At 44.1% G+C, this 25,305-nt stretch overlaps 1 protein-coding gene across 3 annotated transcripts in view; it reads right to left on the reverse strand.

The window, feature by feature from the left end:
• Positions 1-25,305, reverse strand: part of TTC21B (tetratricopeptide repeat domain 21B) — a 135,731-nt gene that overhangs the window by 50,175 nt on the left and 60,251 nt on the right. For all 3 annotated transcript variants that reach the window (XR_015878803.1, XR_015878804.1, XM_088474837.1), the window contains exons 11-18: positions 16,966-17,166; positions 16,724-16,853; positions 14,829-14,986; positions 12,024-12,248; positions 10,065-10,303; positions 5,953-6,025; positions 1,958-2,068; positions 1,737-1,875 (exon numbers count right to left, since the gene is read on the reverse strand). Coding sequence is in view for 1 of the 3 variants with exons in the window: in XM_088474837.1 (XP_088330963.1) it covers positions 1,737-1,875; positions 1,958-2,068; positions 5,953-6,025; positions 10,065-10,303; positions 12,024-12,248; positions 14,829-14,986; positions 16,724-16,853; positions 16,966-17,166 (1,276 nt within the window). In the remaining 2 variants the exon portion in view is untranslated. The remainder of the gene's footprint in view (positions 1-1,736; positions 1,876-1,957; positions 2,069-5,952; positions 6,026-10,064; positions 10,304-12,023; positions 12,249-14,828; positions 14,987-16,723; positions 16,854-16,965; positions 17,167-25,305) is intronic.

A 25,305-nucleotide genomic window follows, 5' to 3' on the forward strand; every position in this document is an offset into this window, starting at 1 on the left:
ACATGGAATCTTTGTATTTTAATGCCAAATCCTGAATGCTAAACAGTAGTCATTAAGTAGATGCACTGAATGAGGCCCCTTCAGATCCAGACATTCATACCGAACCATTGAGGGGTCTGTGCTTTCTGGCTCATAACAGTAGCTAAATTGGTGATTGGGAAATTCAGTATTTTTTTTTTTTTAACAGTAGATGTCACTGTTGCTGCTCTGTCATTAAGAACTTTGGTTAAGACTAAGGAGCTTATTTATCAAGCTTTTTGTTCAGAAAATTATGTAGAAACTGCAGTTTCTGCATAATTTTATGAATTGTTGCTATGTACTAATAGTACAATGCAGCAGATTTCACAGAAATCTCCAACATAGTGCTAATTTGCACTGCAGACCGCAGACCCCATTATTAACAATGGAGACCACAATCTCAGCCCTATGAACCAAGCTCCAAAAAGCAAAGCTAGTTGATTTAGCTAGTTGTGGTGTCAAACTCGTGGCCATCTAGCTGCAGTGGAACTACACATCCCAGCATGCACTGCCAGAGTTGTGCTATTAGGGCATGTTAAAACTGTGGCAGAGCATGCTGGGATATGTAGTCCCAAAGCAACTGGATGGCCACGAGTTTGACACCCCTTTACACCATCTTCAGAAGGTGTAAACGGCTTTAAGCCTATGGAGACTTATGAGCAAGAGAGACATTCTGATCTCTCTCCAGCAGCTTCTGGCCATCGGCGGACGCTGACACTGTGCGCATGAGCAGTGTCAGCTTCCCCCGGAGAAGTCTTTCCCAATTGTAAATGGCTTCTACAAGATGCCGGAGATGTAACTCGCAGGGACAGTGGTTACTACAACCCACAACCACGGTCCCTAAGAGTTTCCTTTGGTACCTAAAAATGAAAATATCTGCCACGAAACAGATCCTTAATTTTCCCCATGATTATTAGTGCATAGGCCCCCTAAACCTCTGTTTACAGGATAGAGGCCAAAATACTAAATACAAGATGCAACATAACAAAGTATTAAATATAGAACAATGGCCCTCATTCAGAGCCACTCGCTAGCGGCAGTACGCTCGTTCCGAGCGATGTTCGCACATCTGCGCATGCGTACGGTTTTTAGTACGCATGCGCGAACCAGTCAGTGCGGCCGAAAATCATTTGTACGCAATATAGCGAGTGCCTGCTATTTTGAGTGACAGAATGAGGCGTATGTGGGTGGTAACATGGGAAGGTGCTTGAAAACGGGGAGTGGAGATCCGATCGCAGGCATGCTTAAAGGTCAAAACGGGCATTTTATGGGTGTGCATAATTAATACAGCAGTGTCAATGACCACATCACTGGGTTTTTTTTAACTCAGAACTGCTCGCAAAATAGCGGTTGAAAAAACCAACCACAAGAATAGCGAGCAGTTCATATCCTGTTCGATGTACTCGATTAATCTAATAAATAGCGGACATGACGTATGGTGCGAGCGGCCAGGGGGCGTTTTTATCAAATAAACGAGCGTATGTTTTGCTCGCTCGTTCAGACTTAGAGGTGTGAACAGACTGCAATGTGCGAACGGATCATTTGCATAGCCACCCCTTGTTTTTGAACAAACGAACGCAAATAGCGAACGGCTCTGAATGAGGGCCAATGTGCTGTCCTTCAAATGCAGTAAGCAACAGAGCTCATTTATATATAATTTACACAACATATTACAAAATTGCATTCTGATAATAGTTTTCCTATATAAATAAAAGTACCTGTCTCATGATCTAGTGCCTGTTGTAGCACTTTCTCTGCTTTCTCATACTGCTTCAGTTTTAGTAATAGTTCTGCCAAGTCGTAATGGAGGAAGTTCTGCTGACCACTTTTCAGGGCAGTTTCATAGTAACTGATTGCCTAGAAAAACCCATAAAAAAACACTTCATATTTATACATCTAACTCAATGTTTCAGCGGAAACTGCAGTAACAGGAACACACCTTGGCATAGCTATGGGTCTTGATCATGGCTTTTCCAATCTTACTGGCCAGTGCTCCATCTTTAGGGTTCTTCTTCAGTGCCTGTTCATAGATCTCAATGGCTTTTTCAGGCTTTTTAAAGCAAAGCAAATTAAATGAAATCCAGATAAAATTTGTACATTCCATAGCAGGGTTAAGACAAAATAAATATTAAGCAGTGAGATTTGTTCTATACTTGATTTATGCAACTTGTAAATATATTATATATATTTTTTCACACCCTGATGACAAGGCCTCATTGGTCTTGAAACGTTGGTGAATAAAGTCACTTTCTTTCATTTACAAAGTCCGTGGAGTGCCGCCTGTTGCTGTTTTTGACAGACCTTGCTTTTCTACATTACTTTAAGGAAGGCACCCCGGCATTACTGCACTGGAATTGAGAGTGCCCCTCTACATGTTTTTCTATATATATATATATATATATATATACACATACATACACACTGTACATTTTTTTTTTTTATGTGAGGAGGATAAAAATATTGGGCTTGATTCAGCAAGGATCGCTATTCTGCTAGAACCCACACACCGCCGTTGCAAATATTAGCGGTGAAATGCAAATGTTTGCAACTGCATTGTGATCACAGCTTACCATAAGGATGCCCATTTCCCCTTACACAAATCCGTATACTTGGGCAACATATGTAGCGAAATAATTGGTAACATCGGACCCATACGCACAGTTAAGGCAGGTCAGACCTTACTCAGGAACTGCTAACTTCAGCACACGCTATGAGGCCTCAGGCTGTGTATGTTATTGTAGTGGATAATTTACGCCCCTGCAACGGCATTGCAACGCACTGGCATGCCTGTGTTCGCCCGACCACCCCCCAGTCACCACCCACAAACGGCACTTCCTGTCAATCACTGTGCTCTGGGTCTGCGTAGTCTCTGCAACCACATTTCCCATCGCAATTGCTAGTTCACGCACTGCGATGCATACGCAATGTGAATTAATCGTCTGATTGCTTCTTTGCTACTGCGATCCTTGCTGCATCAGGCCCATTTTCATTAACGTGTACACTTTCACACTACATCAGATGTCCCCAATTTCGGGCCTCAAGGTGCCCTAACAATCCAAGTTTTAAGCATATCCACGCTTGAGCACAGGTGAATTAATTAGTACGATAAATCCCTCTGTTAGTCGGCTAAAATGTTTTCCAAAAAAGCTCAGAAATAGTCGTTTGTTTATGATTAAATTAGGTTAAGAACATATATTTATAACTTATCCAACACAAATTTATTTAAAAAAAAAAAAAACACTTAATTTTTTATTAACAATACCTATACCATAAAAATAGCAATGCTTATGGTGTAATGTAGTGATGGCCACCGGACGGCTGTACCACTGATGGTCAATGGTTATAAACAACCATTGAAAAAACAATTGCTAAATTAACTATCGATGGTTGAGTCCTGTGCAGATTGAAAATTGTTCCTTAACATCAGGGGCTGCCACTGATGGAGCAGCATCTGTGCCCGTCAGCGATGGCAAAACCACATGCCATCAGTCATAGAACATTGATGGTTTGTACACCATCGATGGACAGTGCCCAGCCCTAGTATACTGTAAAGCAGTGGTTCTCAAACTCAGTCCTCAGGACCACACACAGTTCACATTATTTAGGTCAACCAGCAGGTGCACAGGTGTGTTCATTACTCACTGACACATTTAAAAGATCCACAGGTGGAGCTAAGTATTTTACTTGTGATTTTGTGAAGAGACCTGGAAAACATGCACTGTTTGGGGTCCTGAGGACTGAGGGCCTGATTCAGACCCGCTCGCGAGCGCTGAGCGCTTGCAAGCCGGTCGATGTTGGCCCAGTGCACATGCGCACAACGGACCCGGCTCCGTCGTGCGCATGCGCGAGACCCGGATGGTCTTGACCATCGTGACCATCTTCCTGGCCACTCGCTATAGCTGCGGGTGGTCACCCACAGATATACGAGCGGCCAGGAGGCCGCTCTAAAAAAAGAGAAGGACGGCCCTGATTCAGAGCGAGCGCTCTGTCAGAGCGTCCGGCTCTGAATCAGGGCCTGAGTTTGAAAACCTGTGCTGTTTAGTATATAGCATATCATCCCTAATTGGAGGCCCCGTATCCATAGTTTTGATAGATACGAGATCGCCATAATAGAATAAAGGGATTCAGTATAAAGGTTCAATGATACAAATAGGGAATTCATACATTCCCACCACCCCCCAAAAAAATTATCGATTTTCCTATACAACCAACCAAAAATCTATTCTCTTTGTTGAACTGGGCACACCTGGGGGGCTGAAGTTCTGCTATGTTTATAAGTCCCGTGCTGCTGCACCTCTCTGTAGCTGTCGGGTTTACACATGAGGTCAGCGCACTGATGTATTCACATTTCCCCAGCAGCTGCTTTTCTCTGCAGCCACCAGGTACACACTGGCAGCGCACTCCATAATTAACATATCCTCACATTGACTACTCATTTCTACAGCCAACGGATGGGGGTGCCGCTGGGCTGCCCAATCAATGCTAGCCTCAGTGGTCGGGACACACTAGACAAGAACCAGCAGCAATTGTGAGTCCCAGCTGCTCTCTTTACAATGCAGTCTCGACTGTTATGCAGCCGTCGGGTTGGGGAGTGACATCAGGTTGCTTGCTCACTGTTGCCAGTACTCAGGACACACTGGGTTCAGAGCCGCGGGTGAAAAGGGGGCCTGGAAGATTATCTTCCGGCTACAGCCCGGTGGGTTTTTCTGACTGGTCGCGTCATTTACGATTATGTCAGGGAAAGCCCAGCCAGGCGTGGTCGCAAAAGATGTGACCACGCCAGGCAAGTGGTTAAGGGTGGTCGCGTCACTTACGATTATGTCAGGGAAAGCCCAGCCAGGCGTGGTCGCAAAAGATGTGACCACGCCAGGCAAGTGGTTAAGGGTGTTTTGAGGACTGCACTACCTGTATGTTAGAGCATACCTACTAAAATCCTGTTTTAAAAAATCAGGACATTTTAGGCCACTACCCTAATGTAGGCCATGTTACCAAAAAATAAAAGCAGTGTTCGCGCAAATGCTAATACTTTCTCTGACCTAGTAAATAGAGGTAGCCAGGGTGAAAGATGAAGTATTCTATCTATCTCTCCTATAGCTATTCCCATGCAGTATGTCACCACACTGCTAGCACAGAGACTGCAGGAGGAAGTGCAGGGGGATGGTGTCACATTACACTTCCTCCAGTAATCAATGACTCCAGAAAGTGGTGACTGGCAGAGGGATCAATACAGCAGCCGCAAATATAATTCAGTAGGACAGCAAAACAGCACTGACAACAGGGGGGATGATGAACAGTAATCCTGAATCACAAAGTACTGTAGCTGGAAAGAGTAGCACAAGTATTTAAATATGGCGCTGTTTGGATTTCAGTTGCATGGAAGGAGAAACATTGGGATCGATTCAGCGATGTGCGCTAATGCTATCGCAGCTGCAATCCCGCACGCAGCTGCTGTGTGAGAATATGCAAATGTCGCAGACGCAGAGGAATGCATTGAAACGCCCACCTGCGGCTTTGCAAATCCAAGCAGATCATTTGATTATCGCAGTGCTGAATAACCCTATGTCTACTCAGAATGGCCGCAGGATCCCAGACGCTGGAGTCGCTTTCATTGCGTATGAAATCGCAAGCATAGACTGTGACAAGCCCTGAAAAGCGTTGCGACGCGCCTGTGTTCTTTGCCGCCACTCTCCCTTACCTCCCACAAACGCAATCATTCTAGTCATAGGAGAGGGCAGCAACCCATAGTAAACAATCAAATTCTGGTATTTTCTAAAATTACAGTCAACGTCTCATTGTCTAGTTTGGGCTAAATCACATTTTGTTCAATTATCTGTTCAAAGGTTTCATAATACTCCCCAAATAGCGTTTGTAATCGGTAGTGATACATCTACAGGCTCAGTGCATATTACTGTGCCCTGCGGTCCTACACCTTACCTCCTGAATATTCATGTACGCGTCCCCAAGTAGGAGATATGTATGAGGACTGGGCACTTTCTCCAACAGATCCCTGAAAAATAGATACAAACATGAATTCATCTGCTGTCAGGAAAGTGACAGAATCGTTTAACAATTATTAAAGGGTTGTATTTATAATGGTTGTCATCATTTAAGTTATATAGCACCACAGGGGTTATGTAGCGCCATACAAACGGGATAAGGCATACGATAAACGTACGGAAGTACTAGACATTTGCAGACAAGTTTACAGCGCTACATATATACAGTACATAACTAAAACCTGCAAGATACACAATTAAGTAGAGAATAGTATTATCCTTTATTTATGACACCACAAGTGTCCCGCACGCCTTACAGAGTACAGAAACAGAAACAGTATTAATGTGAACAAGAAAAAAAGTACAAAACATTGCAGAGCATGAACTACAAGGCTTGTAAACTATGCTGCATCAGCAGTCACAATACCCAAACAAGCAGCACGGGCCAAAATGGTCTGATCCTGGAAATTCTGTGGAGGCGAATGTGGCGAGATTGGGGAAAGGACTGAAAGCATGGATGATAGATATGGCAGAAACTAGGATGACATACACGGGCAACAGAAAGTATAGATGTATGAAGAGGAAGAAAGCTGTGGAGAGGGAACCTTGGCGGGTTTAATGACAATGACTTCAGCTTTAGAGAGAATGACCCTGCATAATAGTTAGGCGCAATTTTTATTTCTTTAAAAAGGAGCAATTTGTTCTTGGGACAAACCAATGCATTTATGTTTTTGCATGCAGGGAGTATACTGGCTGTTTTTGTATGTAGCAATCAAATATTGGTCATGTTTGTTTTTACACATCCTGATCTCCCTGTAGTGCATCCCAGCAATAATTCTATTTGCCCTACCTGCAGTGCAACACGGTTTTATCTTGTACTTGCTCCTAACTCTGAATCAAGCTCATTAAGTTTAGGATAGTGCAAAGTCATCCAATAGGAAATGGCTAATAGACAGCTGGTATTATGGGAGAGGACAGAGGGGGAGAAGTCAGGGGAAGAAAGGTGTATAAGCTCACCAAGGGAAAAGATTTATAGGGTGAAAAGAAGGCGACCAAGGTTAGAATCTGGGGGACACTGACTGGAAGGGGTAGAAGAAGGGAGGTAGAGACATCTGTAGAGAGACATAAGGAGGTGAACCACAAGTGCTCTTTATTAAAATGGACGATTGAGCAGAGTGTTTGTAGGAGGATGTAGGGGGATCAGTGGATGCCAAATAAGGTTGAAAAGAATTAGCATTGAGATATGGCCCCTGGATTTAGTAGAGAAGAGTTAATATGTGACCTTGGTGAGGGTAGTTTTAGTGGATTGGAAATATCACCATTTTTGGAATTAATGTAATATTCACAAGTAACACATTTTTCATAAAAATGTTTAAAACAGCACTCCCGTGTGACTAAGACATATTTTTGGGTGAAAAAGATGCTCGGTGCAAGCAAAGTCGTACGGGACCTGGCACACCGAGAAGGGCTGTTTGGCACGACTGCAGCAATAGTGTAAGAGGACACATCTGTAGCAAGGTCAACCTGGATAATGACATGTACCTGTTCACAGTTCATCCCGTATCTATGATATAGTTTTTTGAACAATACTCCATCTACCTAGCTAATATGTAAAACACAATGTATCTAGCCAATATGTAAAACACAATGTATCTAGCCAATATGTAAAACACAAAGTATCTAGCCAATATGTAAAACACAAAGTATCTAGCCAATATGTAAAACACAATGTATCTAGCCAATATGTAAAACACAATGTATCTAGCCAATATGTAAAACACAATGTATCTAGCCAATATGTAAAACACAATGTATCTAGCCAATATGTAAAACACAATGTATCTAGCCAATATGTAAAACACAATGTATCTAGCCAATATGTAAAACACAATGTATCTAGCCAATATGTAAAACACAATGTATCTAGCCAATATGTAAAACACAATGTATCTAGCCAATATGTAAAACACAATGTATCTAGCCAATATGTAAAACACAATGTATCTAGCCAATATGTAAAACACAATGTATCTAGCCAATATGTAAAACACAATGTATCTAGCCAATATGTAAAACACAATGTATCTAGCCAATATGTAAAACACAATGTATCTAGCCAATATGTAAAACACAATGTATCTAGCCAATATGTAAAACACAATGTATCTAGCCAATATGTAAAACACAATGTATCTAGCCAATATGTAAAACACAATGTATCTAGCTAATATGTAAAACACAATGTATCTAGCCAATATGTAAAACACAATGTATCTAGCTAATATGTAAAACACAATGTATCTAGCTAATATGTAAAACACAATGTATCTAGCCAATATGTAAAACACAATGTATCTAGCTAATATGTAAAACACAATGTATCTAGCCAATATGTAAAACACAATGTATCTAGCCAATATGTAAAACACAATGTATCTAGCCAATATGTAAAACACAATGGGAGCGATTCAATTGTTGTGTGGGAGGTGATAAATACTGAGAGCCTAGTTCTGTAATTCATTTGTTCTGGGCGCTCATTAATTATCTCTAGCATGTTAGCAGCTGCTGTAGCTGTGTCCAAAATTGCAGCAACGGATCATCTGCGATCCCTTCGGCCGGCTGAGTGACCATGGGGTCACACAAGATGGGCGCAGATGAGTAAACCTCTCCACTACCCCACAATGGCGGGGACACGCCTCGATTTTGGGAAACGAAGGCAGTTGCTGCCCCCTCCTCGCCTGGAAGCGGCAGCAGACTATCACTGACAGTCTGCTGCCAGACTGCGTGTGGGAATCTGCTTGATCTGTCACTGAGTCCGCAGCTGAATCACCCTCTGAAATTGCTCTGCAGACCAACATTGAAGATCATGTCTAGCAGGGCTGCCATCAGGGGGGGAATGCCGGGACTGGAGTCCTGTTCTTGGACAGAAGGGGTCCCGCCCACAGTGGCACTGTGTGGCTGCGATCAAACTCCACTGCTGTTTGTAAATTTCCTATGCTAAGCTTGGCCAGGATCAAAGATTGTGGATTGATTACGCTGTCTGCCACAGTCTGAATGTATTGAGTGCTGAGCTGCTCAGGAGCCTACCAAGCACTGTGACTCTCAGCCCCAGAACCTGTGTAATTTAAGGTTGTCCCGGTTTTATGGGATTGTGTGACAGTGTGTGTCCCTGATGAAGTTCAAACCTAGGCAAAAACCTAATCCTGGTCAAACTACACCACCATGCCACATCTGGTGGAGCTAGGTACAAAACTGTGGCCATGCATACAGGACAAACAGACACACACACACTCACACACTTTCTCACTTAAATATAGACATGTTAACTTTGTGATTACTTTGTTGCACTATTCACTTTTATTGTTCTTACATTATTGGCTCTTGAATCTTTGTTTTTGTTCTGTTTGAAAATGTTTTTTTTTTTTTAGTTATGCATTATACCTTTAATATTTTCAATAAAAATACTCAATTAAAAAAAACACAATGTATCACACAGCTCAGAATAGCAAAAGGCTACCTACATACAGAGAAGTAGAGGTTCCCATACTCCGCTTTCACAGCCCAGGTTTTAAGGATATCCATGCTTGAGAAGATGTGATTTAATTAGAACCTTAGTCAAAGAAAAGGAGCAGCTGTCCAGGATAGAGCTGCCCTAAATGTCAGGCGAACAAATACAGCATCCCATTAATACTGATATAACAGTAACTGGGTCTTGGGGTGCAAATTACAGAAATATCATGTATTCCCAACTCCAGCTATAGTAGGTAATATATCCAAAGGTAATATATCCAATGCTGTAAAAGGGAACAGGTCATGTGGAGTCAAACATTATAAAGATAATATACTAAATGATAGGCATACCCTATAATAGAGGAGTATAAGGATAAAGTCACTCTACATATAATAGCAGGTTAGGGTTCTATGTACTCTACTCACAATAACCCACAGGTTTTGTATATAGTAACCCTATTTAATCAGAAAACTTCCTACAGTACAGACAAAGAAATGAGGCATAAAAGGTTTGTAAAATTAAAGTTCCATATTTGTCACCTGTAGCAGCCGACATAGAGCATCTTATCTTTCCTGTGCTGGAGATAAATGTCAGCCATTTTCTCCTTAGCATGAAGAAAGTATGGCTGCTCCGGAGAGATGTTTCTGAGCATTGATAAGGCTTGTTCCACATCCCCATGAGCCAGAGCAAGTTCAGCATTCGCAATCATTAGACGCAGTTCTTCTGGAGTCCCCGTGAATTCATTAAGAGCATCTTGTAATACTTTTGCAGCTTCATGCTTTAGATATATGTAAAATAGAACAACAAAAGGGTAAAGGATTTTTGTTCAATAAGACTAAGTTTAACAAATTTGCTGGAAACATAGGCCACAGTATTCAGTAAAATCTAATGATTACTATATCAGTCAGCAGAAGTAGAATTTGCTTTACTTTCTATACAGTACATAGCGTTTGATGGTATATAATACATTTTGCTAAAATATAGAACTTTAGGTTAATTTATTCTCCATAAGGGGGGGTTCAGCACAGCCAAACTTACTGCTGCCACAGGTAAGGGAGGAGGGACCCTGCTGCACAATGAGGGACCCCGCTGCACATGGCCCCCCCATCTTAAGACATAAGACAACCCTGCTTTTACATTTTTATCAGGCGCATCATGTAACTGTGGACAATTCCAGGAAATACAATGTTCTGTCCTCTAACACCGAACATAAAAATATATAACCACTTTGTTATGGCCTAATATATTCTTGAGCTGATATTTATTTTATAAGTTTGGGGTGTGGAAGAATCTAGGATCAAGGAGCTCTGTGATGCTGGGTACACACTGGCCAATATATTGGCCGTTCAATTGAACGGCGTTGGCGGGTGTGTACCAGCAATATGTCTGTGAACATGAACGTCGTTGTTCACAGACATATCGCATTGGCTATGCAGCATAGCCGATATATCTGAAGATATACGCACAATCCTTGAGAAAGGTCGCCACTAACGGCCGAAACGCGTTGAGTACACACTCTACTAGACATCACTGCCAGTCCCCCTGTGCTAACTAAAAGTGGGGCAGAACCACTGGAGGGAAGTAAGACCACCCCGGAGCAACACAGAGCAACTGCCATTGACCATATTATACAACCACCTGAATAGACCGGCCATCCTGCCATGAGCCCGTCCATCAGGCGAATACAGCCACTGACCTGGCGTAATTGCAGCATGGCTCCAGGTGAACACTGAGGTACCTAGGGTTATGGCGGTGATCCCGCTGTGCCCATAGTACGGACCAGCAGGTCCCCGGGTCATCCGGCATACCCACTGTACTTCTCGGAGACCGATATGCCGCAGTGACAGCTGGGTTACAAACCAAACTGACACCGTCGGCACTAGCAGAGTCCCGAAGACTTGCACCTGAGTGGCCTCGCATTACATCTGTAAGGGCCTCTGCAAGCGAACTGCATTGAACTTAAACTGACCCACTATCTGGATCCCGGCTACCGCAGAGTCGTGGGGCTAGAGTCATCACCTGTCAGCACAAGAAGGTTTCGCTTGATTTATAACATTATGTTGAGTATGCACAGACTATTTTACATTGGTTAACTAATGAGACGTTGGGTCCCCATTTTGATTTTTTTATTGAAATTTTAATTTTCATATCTTATTTTTAGATTATCATCAGTTTTTTTTACTGGTCAATTTTATAAAAGTTGTTCTCCTCTGACATTTTTTTCCTATTGTGTTTATTCCTTTTAGAACTCGCTTCCACAAATCCTTTTCCCGTGTTACCTGTTTCTCCCATCTGCGTCATCACCATAACACCCTCCTATTTACCCATTAGAAAAGTACATCGGTGTGTACAGACCTTTTCTTAAATAAATGTGTTAACCTTATGTCATCTGTCTATACTGCATTTGTATTAGCATTGAAAATTAGTAGTGCTGTTTAGCAGTACATACTATTATACATAACAATATATTTTAACCATAAAAGCAGATCTTTCTTTACCTGCTCTCCATTCATTCGGTGAGCATCAACAAGCTCCAGGAAAATGGAGACTCTGTCACTTGCACTGATTTCTATTTTTTTTCCTTTTGATTTTAAAGTGCTAATGCCTTTTCTCATTCCCGGCAAGCTCATTGCTATTTGTAGCGTTTTAATAGCCTCCTGAATTTCTCCCATTCGTTTCTGGGTCTGGGCTTTTAGAAGGTTGTATAACGGATACTCACGTATCTGTAACGATAAAAAAAGAACATTTTATCCATATTAGGACTAATTATAATGGTTTTGCGATCAGTAAAACAGTTCTTTTTCTGGAACAGTTTATAGTTTGATGCCTTTCAAGAGGCTAGGGGCAGATGTATGAAGCTCTGGAAAGCGATAAAGTGGAGCGTAATAAACGACCAACCACTCAGCTCCCTACTGTCATGTTACAGGCTGTGTTTGAAAAATGGCAGCTATGAGCTGATTGGTCGTTTATCACTCTCCACTTCATCGCTTTCCAGAGCTTAATACATCTGCCCTTATATTACAAAGAACTCAACACTAGAGTCATATACGTCCATTAAGCAACCCTGCTCTCTATACTCCAGTAGATTCCGGTACCTAGAGAAGTTTCCAATACAGGTGCCGGCAAGGGTGGCGTAATGAAATCAGCATGTTCCCGGCATGAGACCCTTGTGGTTCTTCTAGTTTGGGAACAGGGGAGTGGAATATGGCTTTAGGGTGTAGTTCTTATTTAACTATACAAAAAAATAGGGTAGTACTCCATGGAAGCACCCTTATCCTCATTCCATATCATCACTTCTCAATACAATATGGTTTTTTGCACATATGTAAAAGAATGTATTATCTACATAATAAAGCGGATAGATTTACACATGTGTGGGCAACTATCTGATACATAACAGGACTATAATGACTCTGTTATATTCTCAGCTGTTTGGTTCAAAAATAAAGTTTATCACGTTGTACTTGGAACGACGGCTAAGAGCAGACTACACTCTATGTCCCCCCTCCTTCTCCAATCCTCTTTCCCACCATACCATTGCTGATGTGACATGGATAATAGGTCTGACTCAGAGATGTACCTTGCAGCACAGCTGCTACAATATGCAAAAGCTGGCAGTAGGCACCAGATGTGATCCGCTGCTGCGTCCAGAGATGCAGCATCGGATCACTTGCGTGACCATCGGATACCTGAGTAACCCTCGGGTTACTTAGGATGTCCGATGTAATCCTGTTACAGTGGCGTGGAAATCCAGCATCAGAAGATGCAGACCGTCGCCTTGGCATGCCATGAAAACGGGACCAAAGCCCCCGTTTTCAAGAACGCAGCCCATCGCTGCCCTATCCCTGCCCCCAAACACCACAGTATGTAAATCGTGCTGCGGCTTAGTGGGCACCGTGACTGTTGTCGCAGACACTGATCTGCACATGCGCAGTACACATTCTGCATATGCGCAGATCCAAAAAAACATTGAAGTTGTACGTAAACCATGGGGTCTGCTTACAACTCTGGAACAGGCACAATAGTCAATAGTGATATTGGGCCTGATTAAGAGGTGGACGCAAATCGTGTCGCGGCTGCAATCCCATGCGCATCGGTTGTGGGAAAATATGCAAATGTTGCAGCCTCTAGGGTTTGTATAGGTCCACCACTTGCATACACAGGGCCCGATTCAGACCCGCTCACTAGCCTGCTGATGTTTGCAATCTGCGCATGTGTATAAGTCGCATTGCGCGTGTGCGCAAACTAGTCTATGCGATCGGGAAGCATTCGCTCGCTGCGCATAGTGAACTCGCTAGAATGAGTGACAGGAAAACCCATTTATGGGTGGTGACAGGGGATGGCCGATGAAAACGGGGGTGTGATGGTGCGAACGCGGCGTGTCTGAGCGTCGTAACGCCGTTTCAGAGGCGTGCATAATTAAGACGCAGCATCCTAGTACTCATCACATGGTTGATTTACACACTGAAGCACTCGCAGTGCTTGCGGTAGGGCATGGTCAGCCACAAGTGCTGCATATGGGTCCGATGTTACTGATTGTTACATACACTTCCTGGAGATGACGTAGGAAAGTGGGCGTCTTAAGACAGGCTGGTGGCCGTCTAAATAGACACCGCGATCGCTCGCCAAGACATAGTGGGCGTGCTAATACCTTGCCGTGCGATCTCGGAATATGCATACCTTGGCTGCGTGCGAACGCATCTAGCGAGCGGGTCTGAATCTGGCCCACAGATTCACCATCGGTCTCAGCATCGATATTCTGGTAAACACTATGGTCACTCAGAATGTCAGTTGTAAGTAGGCCGCCAAAGCCCTAACCACCGCAAACAAATATGCAGTCACAGGCACAGACACGCCCCCGAAATGGTTGCAACACGGCTGCGTTTGAGTCGCCATCCCGTTACCTCCCACAAATGCTCCATGAGTGTCAATCGCTCTGCAACCAAGTCTTCACTGCGACCGCCATCTGTAATGAAACTTGACTCATGCACAGTACAAAAATAATCGACCAATGCCACAAACATCGGCATCGCATCCACCTCCAAATCAGGCCCATTCTGATCGTTTCCTACAGAGGATTTTTTTTTTTCATTGTACACTTTTTACCACTTCAAAATAAAGTGACATAAAATAATAAGGGGGCAGCTAAGAGATGGGGAAAGAAAGCCCAGCATATCCAACAACTCCCTGCAAAGAGGAGGGATTGGGAACCTGTACTTCGTCATTAGAGAATGGCTGGTACCTCTCTCTAATCCTTTCATTATTTCAGTGTCCTCGGTTGATGTGATTTTGTCTTAACTCACCTCAAAGCTGTAACTCAAACAGAGCTCCAATGACTGAGAACACAGTTTTATATTGTCTTGGGACAAATAAACTTGAGCCATCAAAAGATGAGCATCAGCACACGAAGGATTATGTTCCAGACAATGTTGCAGGCTACTATGAGCTGCTTCGACATCACCTGATAAAAGAAGGCAAAAAAAGAAGTTAAACAATCACTAGTGGATTTTATTTCATATATGAAAATGTAAATTTTCATATATAAAGTATGAAACAAAATACAATATTCATTGTTGCATCAACATTTAACAGGAGACCTGTAAAGAGCACGGCCTCTCGCAACTGAAGCCACATTTTTCTGTATGCTTATGGAATCGAATATAGGCCAAAACAATAAGATATTCAGTTTATTAATCTGTATTGATATCAGTGGCTGGAAAACTGTATACCAGTTTACAGATGTGTCCTCGTACACTCCTGCTGCAGTCCCGCCAAACACCCCTCTTTGTCATACTAAATTCCATTGTGCTTCGTATACACACTCAGGGCCTGATTCAGCATGGAACGCAAGTGAGAGAACGTATGCACGCACTCGGCCGATGTTTTTGCACTGTGCATGAGTATGCATCGCACTGTGCATGCACAAACTAGCCAGTGTGATCGGGTAAGGGTACACAGACTACACGCAGTGTACACAGACCCTTCCGATATTGATTGACAGGAAGTGCCATTTGTGGGTGTTGATGAGGGGTGGTCGGGCAAATGCAGGTGTGCCTGTATGTTGGGATGCCGTTATAGGGGCGTGCATAATTAAGGCAGCGTGGCGGCATACGCAGCCAGATGACTCGAACGTAGGAAATGGCCAAAATCCTGCACGAGATCAGGTCAACCTCTATTGGGCGTATGGTTCTCGAGGTTTTCGCTGTCTTGCGGACTACTCAGGCTTTCAGTAAAGGGAAATGGGCGGCATTGTGTAGTGCTGGGCTTCTGCATGTTATGCTGTGGTTGCCATGCCTATGCATTGATTAGCATATATTCGCAGTGGCTGAGTGCGTGCGCACACTTGCGTTTCTTGCTGAATCAGACCCTCATGCTGGCCACACACATGGCGATCTGCACACGATCAGCCGATGTGTACGATTTCCCTTGAAACTCTTTCCGGCAGCTCTGCATACGATCTGCACACGATTTGGTGTCCAATTGTCATACGATCTCTCCTGCTGCCAGACTTTCACAGTGCATCGCCTCCTAGATTGTCAGATCTGCCCTACTGCACGGCAGATCTGACGATACGATGCGTGTCCCAGCTGGTTGCACATCGCATCATGATCATGAGTGGGGACTCACGATTTACTGAGGATTTGGCCATATTTTACACGATCGGTCGTTCCGTGTCGGAATCGGCCAGATCGGGTAAAATATCGCTATGTGTGTGGGCAGCTTCAGACGCACACAGATGTACAAGTGTCGCATTTCAAATGAATCACTGCAGTCTTGTGAAGCGGGTTGTCAAGTGTATTTTTTTTCAAAAAAGACGCTCGGCGCACGCAGAGTCGCATTGGGACCAGGAGGCTCGGTCGCACCAGGTGTCTCGCACCGCATGGCATATTGAGGCTAGGTGTATGAGGGCACATCTGTACCAGTCTTTACAGATCAGTTCTGCATAGCTACTCTGCCACAGAAGATGCACCCCTTCCTAACAGAAATCTGTTAAGAAATATAAACAACAATTATTTCAATTCGTAATCTAGACCCTATTGTATACGCGTGTGTCTTACATGCACACAGTAAAAGCCAAATTACATGCGAACTACTTTTCTCTTACGAAACTATTTTTCGGTTTTCCAGTGTTGCTTGTTATGAAGATAGTCAGACAGACACTATAGATAGATAAGGATATAAGAAGTTTTTGACATACCTGACAAATATTTCACCTTTGCGATCAGAAACACAGCTTGTTGTAGACCAGGAGCCGTCTTTACCACCGTTTCCAGGACAGAAGCGCACTGCTTTAGCAGGGGGGACACCGGCTGGCCTGGAGCGGGAGGCTGGGAAAATAAGGCCTTAAATATACTGTCTGTGCTATTAACTTAAATGTATTATATGCAGAAATGAGTATGATTACACAGAAATATATTTAAAATAATGTACTTTATTTACCTGATTAGGGCAAAAAATGAGATATTCCCTTATAATTTCAAGTAAGAAATCTGGGTTTAGTCTCTCAAAATATTGGATTCCAAGAGGCAGGCCTTGCAGAGAAGAGAAGTGATTGTCAAGGACATCATTTAACAAGTGGATCACTTCTTCCTGCTTTTTCTGCTTCTTCATAGCCATAACAGCTTGTAAGTAGGATAATTCCTGGATGAACAGGAAAAATATAGTTATCCAGCGCACTAGCTGACACACAAGATCTGCATACGAGTTCAACAAAGTCTCCACACAACACAGGATGGTCTAAAAGTCATCCATCAGTCAGGCTGAAGAAACATAACACAAGGACTCCGTGCAGAACATTCACATTATCAGCACACATTCTTGGCTGGGGGTGCAGTCACAATGTCAACACCACAATGTCTATAGTTATGTAAACATTTTGATATGTCGACATGTTCAAAATGTCGACATTAGGGTTAGGCTGTGGGAGTGGAGGGTTTGAGTTAGGCTAGGGGAGCAGAGTGTTAGTGGTTGGACACTAGGGAAAGGGTAATGGTTGGACTGCAGGATGGGAGGGCTAAGGTTAGACACTAGGATTAAGGTTAGGATGCAGGAGGGGAGGGTTACAGTTAGGCTGCGGGAGCAGAGGGTTAGTGGTTGGGCACTAGGGAGAGGGTTAGACTGTGGGAGGGGAGGGCTAGGGTTACGCACTAGGATTAGGCTGCAGGAGGGGAGTGTTACAGTTAGGCTGCGGGAGCAGAGGGTTAGTGGTTGGGCACTAGGGAGAGGGTTAGACTGCGGGAGGGGAGGGCTAGGGTTAGGCACTAGGGTTAGAAAGCGGGAAGGGAGGGCTAGGGTTACGCACTAGGATTAAGGTTAGGCTGCAGGAGGGGAGGGTTACAGTTAGGCTGCGGGAGCAGAGGGGTAGTGATTGGGCACTATGTAGAGGGTTAGGATTAGACTGCAGGTTGGGAGGGCTAAGGTTAGACACTAGGATTAAGGTTAGGATGCAGGAGGGGAGGGTTAAAGATAGGCTGCGGGAGCAGAGGGTTAGTGGTTGGGCACTAGGGAGAGGGTAATGGTTGGACTGCAGGATGGGAGGGCTAAGGTTAGACTCTAGGATTAAGGTTAGGATGCAGGAGGGGAGGGTTACAGTTAGGCTGCGGGAGCAGAGGGTTAGTGGTTGGGCACTAGGGAGAGGGTTAGACTGTGGGAGGGGAGGGCTAGGGTTACGCACTAGGATTAGGCTGCAGGAGGGGAGTGTTACAGTTAGGCTGCGGGAGCAGAGGGTTAGTGGTTGGGCACTAGGGAGAGGGTTAGACTGTGGGAGGGGATGGCTAGGGTTAGGCACTAGGGTTAGAAAGCGGGAAGGGAGGGCTAGGGTTACGCACTAGGATTAAGGTTAGGCTGCAGGAGGGGAGGGTTACAGTTAGGCTGCGGGAGCAGAGGGGTAGTGATTGGGCACTATGTAGAGGGTTAGGATTAGACTGCAGGTTGGGAGGGCTAAGGTTAGACACTAGGATTAGGGTTAGGCTGCAGGAGGGGAGGGTTAGGCTGCAAAAGGGGAAGGTAAAGGGCTTACTCCCCACTGGATGACAGCCGGAAGTCATCATCACCTAACCGTCATACCCAGAAGACACTGCCAGAGACTGGCTAGCAGGTAAGTGCTGCACAACTGGGACCGTTTTGTCAACATTCTAATCATGTGGACATTTCAGGGGTCGAAATGGTCAATATTGACATGCAGCATGTCGACATTATCATGTCAACATTATGAATCTCGACAAAATATACCAAACACGCTTGGTAGTCAGATTTTCCATCCAGCCAACATAAAATCAATTACTAGACAAACTGATTGTTTTGGTCGCACACACCGGCAGAAACTGAGCTGAGTTAGCCAAAAGCTGTCAATTGGCCAAACAGTCTGTGGTCAGATTGTCCGGAGATCTGACAGAGGTACAGTATAGTAAATCCCCTTTTAGTACTTACAGTGTATGTTATGGTACAATTATTGCTACTAGCAAAACAGTATGGGATTGATGCACAGTTCAATGTACACATCTTTGTGGAGAGTATCTTGTACGTTTTCACACTGCACATGTTCTGAAACTGGGCACATGCAAATACAGGTGGTCGTGAAAGGGGACCCTCCATTTGTATGGACTCATTCAGCTTGTTTTCCATCAGCTAGGGTTTTCTAAATCTTACTCATTTCGGGTGAGGAGGACATGTTAGCCTTGTGAGACCATTTACCTTTAGGAGGACCCGTTTGGGACTATGGGCCGCATTCAATTAGCAGCGACAACGGACGCTTTTCGTAAAAAAAAAAAGGCGATATTTTCTACAAAAGACAGGCCAAAACGCAACTGGGGAAAAAAGCTGGAGAAAAGTTTTCTGCATTCCAGACCAGGCGAAAAAAAATGCAGGATCCCTATTTTTGGCTACACATATGGGGATTTCTTTCAGAACCCTTTGGACACCTAATTTGATGTAAGGGCAGAATAACAGTGTCACTTGTAACTGATACTGGCACGCTGTTGGTATTGCAAATGCCCAGTGCTGGTATTGCAAACGCCTGTCTGCTATGAAGGCAGAATAACAGTGTCACTTTTAATTGCTGCTGGCACGCTGTTTAATATGTTGCTCCTCCAGAGCATGAATACATATGGCTCAATGTCAGTCTCCTTGCTTTGCTTGAAAAAAACAATCCACGTGTTTTCACATAAAAAATACTTTTCATAAAAAAAATTGTAGTAGCACCCTGATTAGGCAAAACACGTTGTACACACCCCTAACATCACTCGTGGATCGCAACCAGGAAGCAGCAAGCCAGACGCAGCCATCCGAGATTTGAGAATCGGGAGGCCGGCGGTCGGCATTTCGTCCATCGGTTTTCTGACTGCATCCCGTTTGCAATACCCTGCGCAGAACTGTTCATATTATTAGCTTTTTATATAATTATTATATCTACTGTTTTATGTATGTTTTTATATGTTATATGCCATTTCATTGTTATCTGGTTGAAGTCGCTTAAATAAAGCTTCTTAAATAACCTGATGATTATCTGGATCATTTAGCGCTAGGGTGTATTAATATTTATTTTGGTTGATTATTAGAGGGCTTTTATTACTCCATTCCCTATAACAGCATACAGACCCAGTAGGAGCAGCACAGGTTTTCTGACTTTCCCTATTTCCAACACTTGCATTAGTATATTAAATATAACATCAGAGACTGTGAATTCAATTATTATTGGATAGATCAACTAGCTTAATGACACTATGGGCCCCATTTAACAATGTTACATAACCTCTTTAGCACTCCCTAAAGGAGTTATATCCTCCTTTCTGTATTTAACAAACAGCGGTAAACTACGATTACTGCTGTTTGTCACTGTAATGCTTACACCATCTATAGAAGGCGAGAACGATACGGTGCCCATTATCGGCAATGGGGGCCCAGAAACAGCCTTTCCAGCTTCATTGAAGCCTTCCAGGCACTGCCAATACCCTGCCTGGTGAAAGTATCATGCGTATGTGCAGACTGTCTGCAGCGCATGACACAGCAGCCCGTTGCTGGCAGCAGTAGACTGCCGGCAACAGAGCTGAGGGTGCCACCGAGGAGGGAGATGTCGCTAGACTTTGCCAGAGAGGTGAATATTAGACATATTCGTTCGAATCACTGCAATACTAAATGAAATATGCTGCTGGTATAAAGGCATTGGGGGCCTAAGTTTAAAAAAATATATACCTTAACTTTACTTGCTCAAATCCTGTGTCATTTTAGGGTCATCGCTGTCTGCCACAGCACAAGACCTTAGCTTACATTGTGAACACCTAGCCGTCAAATTCTCATATCATTCTCTATACTTCAGAGACAGAGAATGCACCACTGCTTCCCACAGAACACCAGTACGAAACCTAAGCTACAGAAATCATACAACATTTCCCAAACATTAATATATTCATGTAAACGTATATATAATAAAACCCTAAACCAACCGGGATCGTAACCAGGGGTGTGTGACCAGTGACGCCACACGGGGCTTAAGGCTGAGAGGGCAGCACCGCAACCGCCCCGGTGGCTCGTATGTGGGAGAGGGGGGCCGGTGGTGACCGCCCAGCATGCTGTGCTACAGCCTTGAAACCAATCAAAAGATGCACATTACAGAACTAGTATTCCTTTAGATCTGGAAAAAAACCAGAATGCTAAACACTAGAAATCTAGTGATCTGTGTTAGTTTAATATGTTAAGATTAACTGACTTCTAGGCACCGTTCTGATGATCTATTGGGTCTCTGAATCCTTCAAAGGTTTCACACAGCTGTTGTATAGCTGTTAATGTCACCTTGAATTGTCAACTCTACTGCCTGTTTGAATCAAGTGTGAGGAGCTATTACACGAGGCAGCCATGGAACCTTTAGGCAGATTCATGTGTCAGAAGGCCTGCAAGGAAGTACAGTATATTATTTATTTATTACCAGCTATTTATATAGTGCACACATATTCCGCAGCGTTTTACAGAGAATATTTGGCCATACACATCAGTCCCTGCCCCAGTGGAGATTACAGTCTATATTCCCTACCACATGCTCACACACATACACACTAGGGGTAATTTTGTTGGGAGCCAATTAACCTACCAGTATATTTTTGGAGTGTGGGAGAAAACCGGAGCACCCGGAGAAAACCCACGCAAGCACAGGGAGAATATACAAACTCCACACAGTTAGGGCCGTAGTAGGAATCGAACCTTCAACCTCAGTCTGTGAGGCAGTAATGCTAACCGTTACACCGTCTGTGCTGCCCAGGTAGTTGATGCCACCCAATAATGGATTTTAACTATTGGTCGGACTTCCCCATTAAAGACAGTTGGGTGAAGGCAGACATTTTGGGAGATGACCCAAGTATTCAGAGAAAGCAGTCTTAATACAGCAGGAACCAATGATATAACTGAGGCATGAAGTACTCTGCATAAATTGATGGGCGGCATTCTAACCAATGCTGGTTCAGGCCGCAAAAAGGGGATTTTTGGGTACTTACTGTTGAATCCTTTTCTCTGAATCAGGCTGGAGGACACTGGACCTTTGGGGAGGTCAAGTGTCCCCCAGTTGTAGATGGGACTGCAGGACCTGGCACATAAACTAAACTTAAACTGTAGCTTTAACCCTAAGCTCCTCCCCTCTGAAACCCCAGCATGCCAATACAACTTAAAAAGTGCCCAGCAAGGAGAAGCAGTAACCCAGTGAAACTGTTACAAAAAATAAAAACAAAACTTCACGGACCAAAGCGGTAAATAAAAAACCACCACACGACTGGGCGTAAGAGAGGGAACACAGTGTCCCCCAGCCTGATTCAGAGAAAAGGATTCAACGGTAAGCAACCAAAAATCCTCTTTTCTCTCTCATCAAGGCTGGGGGACACTGGATCATGGGACGTTCAACAGCCACCCCCAGAAGAGGGAACGCTCAGGCTGCCTGAACGGAGAACTGTATGCCCAAAGTGGGCGTCATCGGAGGCAAAAACATGAAACCTGTAAAAACAAGTGAACGTGTGGACAGAGGAGCAGGTGGCTGCACGGCAGACTTGTCCAGCCGAGGCCCCATGTCCCGCCGCCCAGGAGGTCGCCACCGCCCGAGTAGAATGAGCCAACACCCTGTCTGGTGCCAAACTCCCCGCACCAGAATAGGCCTGAGTGATGATGGAGTGGATCCAACGTGCGATGGTCTGCTTTGTATCCGGCTAGCCTCATTTCTGAACATCGTAAAGAATCAGCATAGAATCCATACGACAGACGAATAAAGTTCTGTCCATGTAATTCTGCAGGGCCTGGGAAACGTCCAACAGAACCAGATCGTCCAGGGAAGTTGCTGAAGGAAGAAACAAAGGAAAGACAATTACCTGGTTCAAGTGGAAAGCTGAAACCACCTTCGGTTGGAGTGAGAGAACAGTACGGAGAACCACCCTATCGTCATAGAATATAAGAAAAGGCGGCTTGCAATACAAAGCACCCAACTCAGAAACGGCCATAAGGAAAACCAATTTCATTTTAAGGTCCACTGAATCCAAAGGCCCAAAGAGGGCCTGCTTGAGAGCTAAGAGGACTAGGTTAAGATCCCATGGAGCTACCGGCTGCTGAAATGGTGGTTGAACCCGCAAAACCCCCTGTAAAAAGGTCAGAATTTCTGGTAGAAGAGCCAAACGCTGCTGAAAATAAATAGAGTTGAAATTTGTACATTCAAGGAGCAAAGCCGCAAACGGCCTCCAAACCTCCCTGAGGAATGGTGAACCTCGTGCAGTACACACCACAAGATGTAGATCTTCAAACCCTGTAGTAATTGCGCAAAGAAACTGGTTTCCGGGCCCACAACCGAAGGAGAAAGCCTCTTAGCCTTCAAGAGCACGGCCTTCAAAAGCCAGGCCGTTAAAACGAATCAAGGAAGGTCCTAGTGCCGAAATGGACCCTGCAGAAGCAGATCTGGCCAAAGAGGAAGACGCCACACGGGACCTACTGGCAGTGAACCATGACCACGGCCAGTCTGGCGCCACTAGGATCACAGGAATCCTTGCTCCTTGACCCCGAGGTAACATGGGAATTGGGGGGGGGGGGGGGGAAGAGATATGATAGACGGAAGCTCCACTGAACTGTGTTGGCATCCACCGTAAACTTCAGTGAGTCTCTGGACCTCGCACAAAATCGGGGGACCTTGCAGTTGTGATGAGATGCCATGAGGTCCACCTTCAATAGACTCCACTACCAGACCAACTGTTGGAAGACCTCCAGATGGAGAGACCACTCCCCCCTTGCCACTACTATACACGGCAAGAGGTTTTTTCAGGACATTTCTGAAAGCGCAATATTCCGCAAGGAGAACTCTTTTTTTTTTTACAAACTAATGAAAACCTGCAATTTTAAACTTGTTTTTCTCTTCCTAGTCAATACTAAGCAAGACTCCTAAATGTGATATTTTATGCCACATTTTTTATGTACAATATCTAAAAGTGTTTTATATACACTATATACAGAGTAAACATTTATTCTTTTTATCTATATATCATATGGTATATTTTACCAGAATAAAAACATGACCTATTTATACCACTTATTCCTCTCTTATTAAATTTCTACAGCTAGATTAACAGCGACAAATCCACTTTACATCCATCTAGAACTACACTATCTATACATGTGCGCCAGCAATATCACTTTATTTACAGTATATCCATTATTTCAAACATGTTCCAAGTAGACAGGTGGCTTACCTAGGCAGGTGTGGTAGTTTGGCACTCCTTTGATGGCACTGTAGGGAATCCAGCCCAGATGGACTAGGGAACAAGACTATTCACAGGCCCCCATTATCGCAGAGAGATACAGGTGTGCAGTAAGAGCCTGGGGAGTCATACCCCTCCATGTACGATCAACTCCATGGGTAAAGTTCTATTTCAAGGGGTTGCTAATGAGAACCAAATTAAGTTGTGGTCTGACCACGTGACTGGGTTTATATTTAGGTCAGAGACTTCAAATCCAATTTTAAAGACAAGAGTGTGAGTATTCATTGCAGTCTCCAGAGCATTGCTCTGCAGCATCGGGGAGCAGAGATGTAAGGGGCAGTAGGTTGGTGTGTGTGAGTGTGTGTGAGTGAGTGAGAGTGTGTGTGTGTGTAGTGGCCTTTTCACAGGGACTTTCACATGCGCAGTAAAGATGTCTCTGGAAATAAGGCGCAAGCACCATTTTCCTGGAGACCTGCGCATGCTCTGTAGATTCTGGTACCAAGCCAGAATCTACTATGCTGCTAGAGAGGAGGGAGCCCGCATTGAGTCTGCACATGGTCCCTCTCCTCTTTTTCACGGACCCCTAACAGGGCATGTTTTTCAGATATCTTCAGTATTACAAGAGAGGTAATTTGCACTATGGATGTTTTAAAATGTGTCAGCCAGAAATTAATACATCTATGCACCAACTAGGAGATCTGGAAAACATGCATTGTTAGGGGTTCCTGGGGACTGAGTGCCTGATTCAGAGACAGACACAATAGCAATTTTTATGCAGATCGTGCAATTGTTTGCCATTGTGCATGCATATAAGCCGCACTGTGCACATGATGTGATTATCTTACGATTCCGCATGCACAGAGAACTCATTCAAAAAGTGAGTGACAGGTAGTCAGCATATGGGGGAGGTAACAGGGGGTGGTCAGAAATACGCAGGTGTGTCGGACCATTTAAACGCCATTACGTGCATAAATTAGCCACTGTGATCTCCTGCGCAGCATGAAAGCTCTCTGCATGACAGGAGAGCTGCAATGTTTGTGGCTGGTCAGACCTTCCGCAAGGGCAAAAT

Source organism: Taudactylus pleione, unplaced genomic scaffold, assembly GCF_031769625.1.
Source record: "Taudactylus pleione unplaced genomic scaffold, aTauple2 ptg000156l, whole genome shotgun sequence".
In the NCBI taxonomy this organism is placed as follows: domain Eukaryota; kingdom Metazoa; phylum Chordata; class Amphibia; order Anura; family Myobatrachidae; genus Taudactylus; species Taudactylus pleione.